The 8765-nt window shown below is 43.5% G+C and overlaps 1 protein-coding gene across 9 annotated transcripts in view; it reads right to left on the bottom strand.

The window, feature by feature from the left end:
• Positions 1 to 525: 525 nt before the first annotated feature.
• LOC106585543 (GTPase-activating protein and VPS9 domain-containing protein 1) overlaps positions 526 to 8765 on the bottom strand; it is a 30080-nt gene continuing 21840 nt past the window's right edge. For 7 of the 9 annotated variants that reach the window (XM_045707159.1, XM_045707158.1, XM_045707163.1 and 4 more), the window contains 10 exons: positions 8659 to 8746; positions 7014 to 7085; positions 6552 to 6882; positions 6246 to 6358; positions 5787 to 5946; positions 5344 to 5531; positions 4876 to 5089; positions 4576 to 4648; positions 4260 to 4457; positions 526 to 3895 (listed from right to left, as the gene is read on the bottom strand). In XM_045707159.1, coding sequence (XP_045563115.1) covers positions 3755 to 3895; positions 4260 to 4457; positions 4576 to 4648; positions 4876 to 5089; positions 5344 to 5531; positions 5787 to 5946; positions 6246 to 6358; positions 6552 to 6882; positions 7014 to 7085; positions 8659 to 8746 — 1578 coding nt within the window. In that variant the 3' untranslated portion in view covers positions 526 to 3754. The remainder of the gene's footprint in view (positions 3896 to 4259; positions 4458 to 4575; positions 4649 to 4875; positions 5090 to 5343; positions 5532 to 5786; positions 5947 to 6245; positions 6359 to 6551; positions 6883 to 7013; positions 7086 to 8658; positions 8747 to 8765) is intronic. The other 2 variants (XM_045707165.1, XM_045707166.1) reach the window with 1 other exon arrangement.

Genomic DNA, 8765 nt, shown 5'->3' with positions numbered 1-8765 from the left:
ACAAAAAGATCCAAACTCTAAAACAGGCCAATTTTGCCATTGGTTAATTAATCCAACTAATTAACTGCACAGAAAATGAATTTAAATTAACAATTGAGATATATCAGGAGATGCAAGCCACTCCGAGGACTTTTTTTTGTAAGAAAGATTACTATTAGAGAAGGATATGGGTGAAGTGAGTGGAGCTTTTAGATGAGGGAAATCTCCAATTACAAATCTGCCGTACACTTGTCAGCAGTAATTAAATGTCTGGTTAGAGGTTGCTATATGTGGCGCTGCCGAGATAGGATGATCTTGCTCTGTTGCCCTCTCCAACAATTATGTTCCATGCAAAAATACGGTCAACATGTACCATCTATTGTGCAGCCTGAACGTCAGAATTTCTCTGAAGATAAATCTGTATTTCAAAGCTACAGTACATCTCCCACAGAATGATATGAAACAGAAGAATGAGACTACAACATCCCTCCATTAGAGAGCCTTCACACACTATACTTGCATGCAAACAAATAACAGGATACTGAGTCACAGAAAAATGACTGTTTAATAGTTTTAAAGAATTATATAAATACATTAATCACATTAAAGACAGATCACCTACCCCTCTGCATATGTCATAATTGTGCAAGCTTACAAATGTCAAATGTATTATTCTGCCTACTCTGTACCGGGACCAGAGCACAGGGAGGATTGTAAAGCTTTGAAGACCAGATTTCATAGGCAAGTGTCTCTTCGTCCACCAACTGTCTACTTGTTTGCATACAATCAATGCTAAAATCAGGCTATAGTACAGAATTCAACGTTAGGATGTGTACCTTAACTTCACAATAAGAGGTATTCTGTCACTGTGTATGAACAGTATCACTCAGGTCAGACACTAAGGCTGGTTGTAGTTTTATTTAGCTATTAAAAAAAGAGTCACTGATATGTATAAGGGAACATTGAAACACTAGTCAAGTCCAGATTGTTTAACATTTGGTCTGTACAGTACCTCTAAAGTGACACCACAAACACTTATAGATACAGTCCATCTGCATTTGGTGACATAGTACATGGGTGTGTTTTCAAACATGTTAGACAGCAGTATCCATTTAGCAGAGGTGTATTTAAAAACAGTAGATGCTGTACACACATTCCTCAAAAACCAGGAACAGAAGTCCGGAAATGGGGAGAAAACACTATATCCCAACTTTTGAGATTTCTTATAAATGTGTGTGTCCTTATGACTAACAGTAAGACCTAGCTAAACTACCCATATAATTATCTCAATTACTGTATTTTAATGTCAGAGGCATTAGTTCAAACGAGGTGCGACTCATTACTAAAGAGCAGAGAAGTAGAAAACATGTCAAATGTTCTGCTTGTAGAATGTAGGGCTCAAGCGTCACTAACCTCGTACAAATAATCGGAGTGATTTAGCTCTGAACTTTGAAAAATAAATGACATCAGGGTCAAAGTCTCAAAAGAAAACCAAGCCTCAATTCTCAACCCTTTCATACCTGGCCTGAGATGGAAAATAGAAGTATTATATAGATTTTTTACCAGCAAGGATTTACTGCTCGTGGAGTAGTACTGTAGCTACAGTAAGAAGACCATCCTATAAGACAGTGCAAGAGGAGAGAGACCAGACGCACTCGTTTAACAGACCAACCTCACACATTCAACGTACAAACCTCTCACGCCCATCACAGCCCTTTTCCAACGGTCAGTAACATGTCAGTGTTCTGACTGTTTGTTCTTTTTGTTGTGCTGTCTATTCATGTGATATGAAAGCAGTCATTTAACACATCAAATAAGACAAAACACTTGGCACAATACATAGTGTGATCCTTTTGTAGCTGCAATGAAAACAGAACAGGAGTTTGAGTTTTGATGACTTTGGCTGCAAGTGATTTTGAAACCGTTTATTTTTTAATTTCTTTTTCATCTTTTTTTTAACCTTTATTTAACTAGGCATGTCAGTTAAGAACAAGTTCTTATTTACAATGACAGCCTACCCCGGCCACACCCTAACGACGCTAGGCCAATTGTGCGCCGCCCTATGGGACTCCCAATCACGGCCGGATGTGATACAGCCTGGAATTGAACCAGAGTCTCTAGCACTGAGATGCAGTGCCTTAAACCACTGTGCCACTCGGGAGCCCCTGACACAGAACAGGCAGAGCAGAAACATGTCTGTAAGTGGAAGAAAATTATGAAACTGGAATATCCCTACTCTAAAATGGTAAAAGAAATAAAATAATCCACGCGCGCAGACGCATGAAGAGTCCCTTTCTTGATCATGTGAGGTAGAGCTAATCCAATCACTAGCCTGTCTGCTCTATGCTGAAACATACATGCATTCAACTACAGAAATACCTAACTTTGTTCGTTTGGAAATGCTTTACTACCTTGAATACCAATGGTTACTTTGACCCGGTTAAAATATAAATATTACATACTACTATGCTTCATTGTAGCAGGGGAAGATGATGCTATAGAAGCCCCTTGAACAGTGAATACCTGTTCCATTATTCTTTCTATCCAACCAACGTTAAAGACGTGTGCCCAAAAATAAATGGCGGGTTCATTGGTTCTAACTGAGGTAGAATCTTGGATATTCAAGGGCATAACGGTAATGGGAAGGAAATGAGTGCAAAGGGAATTAACTGAAACAACCAGCGGTGTTCCACGCACTGCCTGTCCTCCTCAGAGGTCACTCCCAGCATAGAGGTTGGACAGAGGTTTCTTAAAGAGGCTGTGGGGCTCATTGGTGATAATGGGATGGGAGAGTAATGCCAATCGTTTACAGAAAACAAAGAGCAGAACCCTCATTCTCAAGAATATATAGAAAACGAATAGACTTACACAAAACGCCCCTCAAGGCACAAATTTTCAGCATTTCCAAATAAGCAGTGCTACTGATATCTCATCCTGGGGGCTTTTCAGTCCAAGGACAACGCTGCTCCTTGTCCTCCTAACACTATATATATATTTTTTGTTGTTGTTGTTTAAAAGCATTAAATAGAATGAAATAAATACATACATTTTATTTCATATATAAATGTGTTGGCCCGTGTCAAAATTGCCACATAAAAATAAGTACTTAGGAAAGGATGAACTGAAATGACTACATTTGATGAAAAAAAGATTCCCTATTATCAATGTGCTAGCGTTAAAAATAGAAACATTAGCATTACTATTATGGATTGATCTTATAATGTACTTGAGTCACTAATACTCAGTATCTATTGAGTTTTGTGATCCCCAGGATACGATACATCTGAAGAGCATAAGTATTTCAGGGGAAAGACTGCACAATTTAACAAGGAAAAACTTCCCTCACCTTCTTGAAGTGAAAGGCGAGGGAAGGAAACATGGTCCCCTTTCATCTGATTAGAAGCTTTTATCAGTCAATTTAACATCAGAATCATAACTTAAGATAGAACACTTCAGATACAGACCCCCCACACCTCACCATGACTAAGAAGACCCAAGAGATGAAAGGGGAAAAAAATCAAATTAGTTTATGTTCAAAGTTAACATCTGCCATTTTTCAATTTTTCCAAGGCCTTTTTCACCACTGTAAAACCTGGATTTTGCCCACTTAATAATCATATATACTCTCAGTCTCTGACTCTATGTACAGCTATACAAACAGACAGCAGACAGGGTGTGGGCCTGGGTCCTGGTGGCTGTGGGGAGCAGTTGGTTGGGAAGTCTCCAAGTCCCGTCTCCTTCACCACGGTCTGCCCATACAGGTGGCTGTTCTGCTTCACTTGCGATCGTCAATGGTCTTAATGAATTCCACTGCCGCGGTGAACTGCATCCACCAATAGCACTCCTCCCCACTCAGCCGGCTGGCGTAGAAATTATTGATGTACTGAATAGTGGACAGCAGGCAAGGCGGGTTTGCCTGGAGGGAGGGGGCTCACATTAACCACAGAGAGAGCCACACGTCCGCCATGTATAATACATGCCGTATGTAAATATGTCCATACAAGTTATCATATAGCAAGATCTTTATGCTACTACACATTTACTATACAGTTGTCTAGGTGAGAAAGAATTGTCAGAAAGTCTGCTAAGGATTCAGTTTAACCCTCTGCATTTTAGGGAGACTAGGGTCATACTTCTAGCAAAGCCTATCATTTTAATAACCATGTTTGTGAAATTAAAGAGAAGGTATTTAATGAGGTATCAATTTTCATTATCTAAAGTGAATATGACGTTGTAAACATCTCAGAGTAACTTGATATCAGTTTGCGATGGATGCTCACCTTTATCAGGACAAAGACGAGCACAGGGACAAAATCGTCAGCTCCGGGGACAGAGTCCTCGTTGGCCAGACTCAGAAGATTCATGATGGTGGAACACATGCGTAAAATACACTGCACTTTGTCCCGAGGGGTCTTGTAGGCACTGATGGTCCGGATCTCTGACTGGGCAGACGGCCAGGGAGCCTCCCTCGCATACACCTGGAGCCACACAGGGAAAAGCATTCAGCATGTCAAATCTGTAGAGCTCCAAAACATCAACACAAAACATCTTAGACTTTGAAGGACAGTTAGGGGATACAAATCTGTGGGGCATTACCTCTGGGATTTGAAGAGCTTTGTGATTCGCCGTCACCACTTTTGAGAGACGTGCTATGTGTTCCTGAAGAAGCCTAGAGGGGGAAAACATGGCTGTAGAGAGCAATAGATACAGTAGCCTAAGATAAACACATAACATACCAATACAGGGTATTGGTTATTCAAATATGTCAAAGACACTGCTGCTAGAGTAGCATCAGAGGAGAGGATTCTGGGTCATTTGATAGCGTCAGGGGTAGCAGTCACACCGAGGCTGGGGCTGTGTGACTGAGGTGAGGTGGCGGCGGTCACCGTTACTCACTGGTCTCTCAGGATGTCCCCGTCCTGGTTGGGGTAGAAGGCCAGCTTGAAGATGCGGTTCATGACGCTGCGCTCAATGGCCATCTGGGCATCCTGCAGCTGATCCTCGCTGGCGTACTGCCAGATGGCATCATGGGCCATGGCGCCGTACAGGTAGCGCAGGAAGTCCTCCACCGCCGCCGTCTTGTCGTCTGACGCTGTGCACCCCTGGAAGGCTGGGGGGGGGCAGAGACAGATACTGAGCACTATGCACACCTGGAAGGCTGGGGGAGGAACCTGAGATACAGTATTTTAGAGAGGTTACAGATTGACGCACTGCAGTGTGGTGCAGGTAGTTAGGTTGAATATCAGTGTCTGTATTTTGAATTCCACTCTATGGCCATTCAGAGAACAATCAACTAGCAGAGACAACATCAGTAGATTCATGGTTACAATATCAGTGAGTGTGTCAGTAATAAGCAGCAGAGACCTTTGATGAAGTCCAGGGACTTAGCCTCCATGTGTTCCAGTAGGAGGCGAACACAGACTGTGGTGAAGTAGCGGTTAGCCACCTCCTTGTCCCTCAGCACCCTCTGCAGCAGCCTCTCCAGGTGGGCATGGGATGTCTGCAGGCCCTGCCGACACCGCGTCAGATACGCTATGTAGGGTGCCCGCTTCCTACCGGAGGGTACAACGAACACAGTTCAGTGACAAAATGATGTTGATCTGAGATGATACCAGTGAAATAAGACAGTACACTCAAAATTCATTGACAGTCTACCAAAATGTTTATTTTAGCCTTTCAAATAGACATGCACACAGGTATTTCAAACAAAACACAACCAACTATGCCACAGAACTACGTCCTTGCAGTAGAATAGGTGAATGTGCAGTGCTGGTCCTTCGGCAGCATGTCTGTCTTCCTCCAGTTACCTGTAATCCTCAGCAATGGCAGCCAGCAGCTTCTTGCAGGTGCGTGCGTCGAAGCGGCTGACGCAGCGCGTGGTCTCCTGGATCTGGGCCATCTGGTTCTTATCCTGCAGGTTGATGGCCTCCGCCAGCTGGACCTTCAGGAAGCACACGATCTCGTTGTCTGGGAAGGAGACGGCGGTGGGTCAGATACGCAGGCCCCTCACTGGGAGGAGGGCCTGCCCTGCTCCCCCCCTGACATGTGGATGTGACTGATGACTACAGAGATGGTGTCTTATGGATTTCAAATGTAATCATTTCAAAGGATTTCACTTTCTGTTGTGTGTGGCCGTGCCCTGATGGTAAACGTGTAGTGGGATGGCTTACTTACAGGAATGAATGTGGCCAGATATAATATGGACAGCGATGATAGAATGTGCACAACAGATTATCAGTGATTTTTTACAGTAGCTGGTCTGGTACCTTCAAAGTCTGTGTGGTCAGGCAGCCCATTGCGCGTGGTGGCAGGAGCCATGAGAGGGAATGCCACAGACTCTGCTGAACACAAGGCCAGTCTCAACTTCTTCTTTGCATCACTGCAAAATATGAGTAAAAAAATAGCCAAATGTAGATTTGATTTGACAGTCTTATCACTCAGTCTTTTGCCCCTGAAGCACTTCTGGCTAATTAAGCATCGCATGAAATCTGATGCATAAACAAAGATCTTATTATTACTATTATCAAAATCCTAGCTGTGTGATTCCTGTGAGTTGGTGAGCATTGACTGACCTGAATGAGAACTTGTTGGAGTCGTGTTGCTGGGCTGTCTGGCTGGCTGAGTCTGGCAGGTCGTCTGTGGACATGTTCTGCAGAGCTTCGTCTCTGGGGGAGTTGTGCACACACTCCTCTCCACACAACTCTGTGTACAACACATTCACACGCTCAAATTCATTTAACGTGCGTGTGTGAGTGGGTGTAGCTGAGCGAGAAAGACACTGACCTGTGGCGTCGTAGGCTGCAGCAGTGGCTCCTTCACTGGGACTGGTCCTCTTGATGTTCCTGTACTTGTCAAGGATGTCTTCTGCTGCCTGGGCCTGGGAGTTCCTGGACAGAGGGTCATCTGACACACACAGGAGACACCACAGGCACAGACACACACATCAGGATTAAACCCACCATGGGAAACATGCCCAATTCCTTTCCCCGTGATTGAACAATATCTGAGTGCAACGACAGTAAATGAGGACAGACCTTGTGGGACACGTTCATGGCCCATATTGTCTTTCTCCTGCTTGTCCCTTTTCCGTAAGGCTGCTATCGGAGCTGTGGAGAGGGCATAATGAGTGAGCTAGGAGAAGTGCGGCTATACTCTCACCGTCTCTGGACCACAGTCCCATCATGACTCACTTCACACAGCAGTGCTTCATGACAGCATGTGTTTATACAAGGTGTTTTCTGACTAACAATGCAGAGGAGAGATGCATACCGTAGCATAGCATCATATCACTGAACAAAACGAAGGAGATTTATCCATCTTTTCACTGAGTGAAAATAGCAAAGGAAAAGAGTGGTAAATAAAACCAACATGGCTGAAATAATACGACTGCCAGACCGCAATGGAGAAATAAGATCATAGATATATACACCTGATAAAATATCAATATATACAGTAAGTGTATATATTTGTACAAATAAGCAGGTGAGGCTCATCCTAATAACGTGTCAACTAGACAAACAGGATGTGTCCAAATAACAGATGTATCCTACAGGACTGATATTTAAAGGGAGAGAATGTGGAGAGGACTAGCAATGATTAGACTAAATGGGTTGCCATTCTGTGCGCTCCACTAACATTGGCTCACAATGTTGTATCGCAAACAGTACAGTGCAAAAAGAAAAATGGAGACAACCAAAACAAATGCATGAATGCTGAGCCAGAGACATCAACTCAGGTGGCACCATGTCACATCACAGCTTTATTACAAAGGGCCACGTCTACAAGCCTCATGACCTACAGAACTCAGCCACTGGCTTCAGAGCCGCTAGCTCAATGGTGACAGTTACAGTGTCGGGACGTGTTACCTGGGACTTCACTCTCAGCCGTCCAATACAGCACTGTGTGAGGAACACAACAGACAAGGTTGGCCTTTCACGCACTCAGTCTGCCTGGCTGCCACTCTGTGAGGGGCTACACATCACCATGGTATTCACAGCAGCAGCAAGGCCAGGCCAACAGAAGGGCCTTTATGTGGACTTCACAGGTTTACACTTCTCTTTGCAGATCTGGCTTTATTAATACAACTTTAATGTTCACTAAAGGAACATCATTATCTAAAAGAGTAATACGCAGTCATCTCTTGTAGGCACAGCTCATTATTTCCCTGACACTTCCATGAGAAATGGTTTTGGAGTTTAACTGCAACAAGAGATGTGTAATCTATCCGCGGTGATGACAGCGAGGTCTATGTAATGACCATTAGGCTTGGGATGACAGGAGTGCTTGGAGGGGTACCACCGCACAATCTACACCTGCTCAAGCCCCTCACAAGAATGATTAGTTTCAAACTAAAAATAAATCTAGCGCAAGTGAGACGTGAGAAAAGACATGTCTGGTGTAACTTTCAATAACAACAAACAGTATTTGAAGTGGAGAGATCATGCATCATCACTCCCTTTCTCGCGTTACAAACTGTACAGGTCTTAAACACTCCATTTTCTGCAACAGATGTGATTAAGAGAAGATCGTGAAAGAGTTAAAATAATGTACAATACATAGGAACCATGCAATTCTCTAACGAATTGTAACAATTTTCAACCCACTAAAAACATTTCTTGCAACAGACAGCATGCCAAAATGACATAGTGGGGGAAGAGAGTAGTTGAAGTGATTCTTTACCTTTGGGAATGGCTGACTGAAAGCGTTTCTTCCACCACGGTCTGTTGCGATCAGACTTTTCCTCATCACTGTCCTTTCTCTCCTCAACCTTTGGGAAAACAGACATT

The sequence above is a fragment of the Salmo salar genome, chromosome ssa24 (assembly GCF_905237065.1).
Source record: "Salmo salar chromosome ssa24, Ssal_v3.1, whole genome shotgun sequence".
Lineage (NCBI taxonomy): Eukaryota > Metazoa > Chordata > Actinopteri > Salmoniformes > Salmonidae > Salmo > Salmo salar.
The sequence above is the reverse complement of the archived record's forward strand: the minus strand, read 5'-3'. Positions and strand labels throughout refer to the sequence as shown.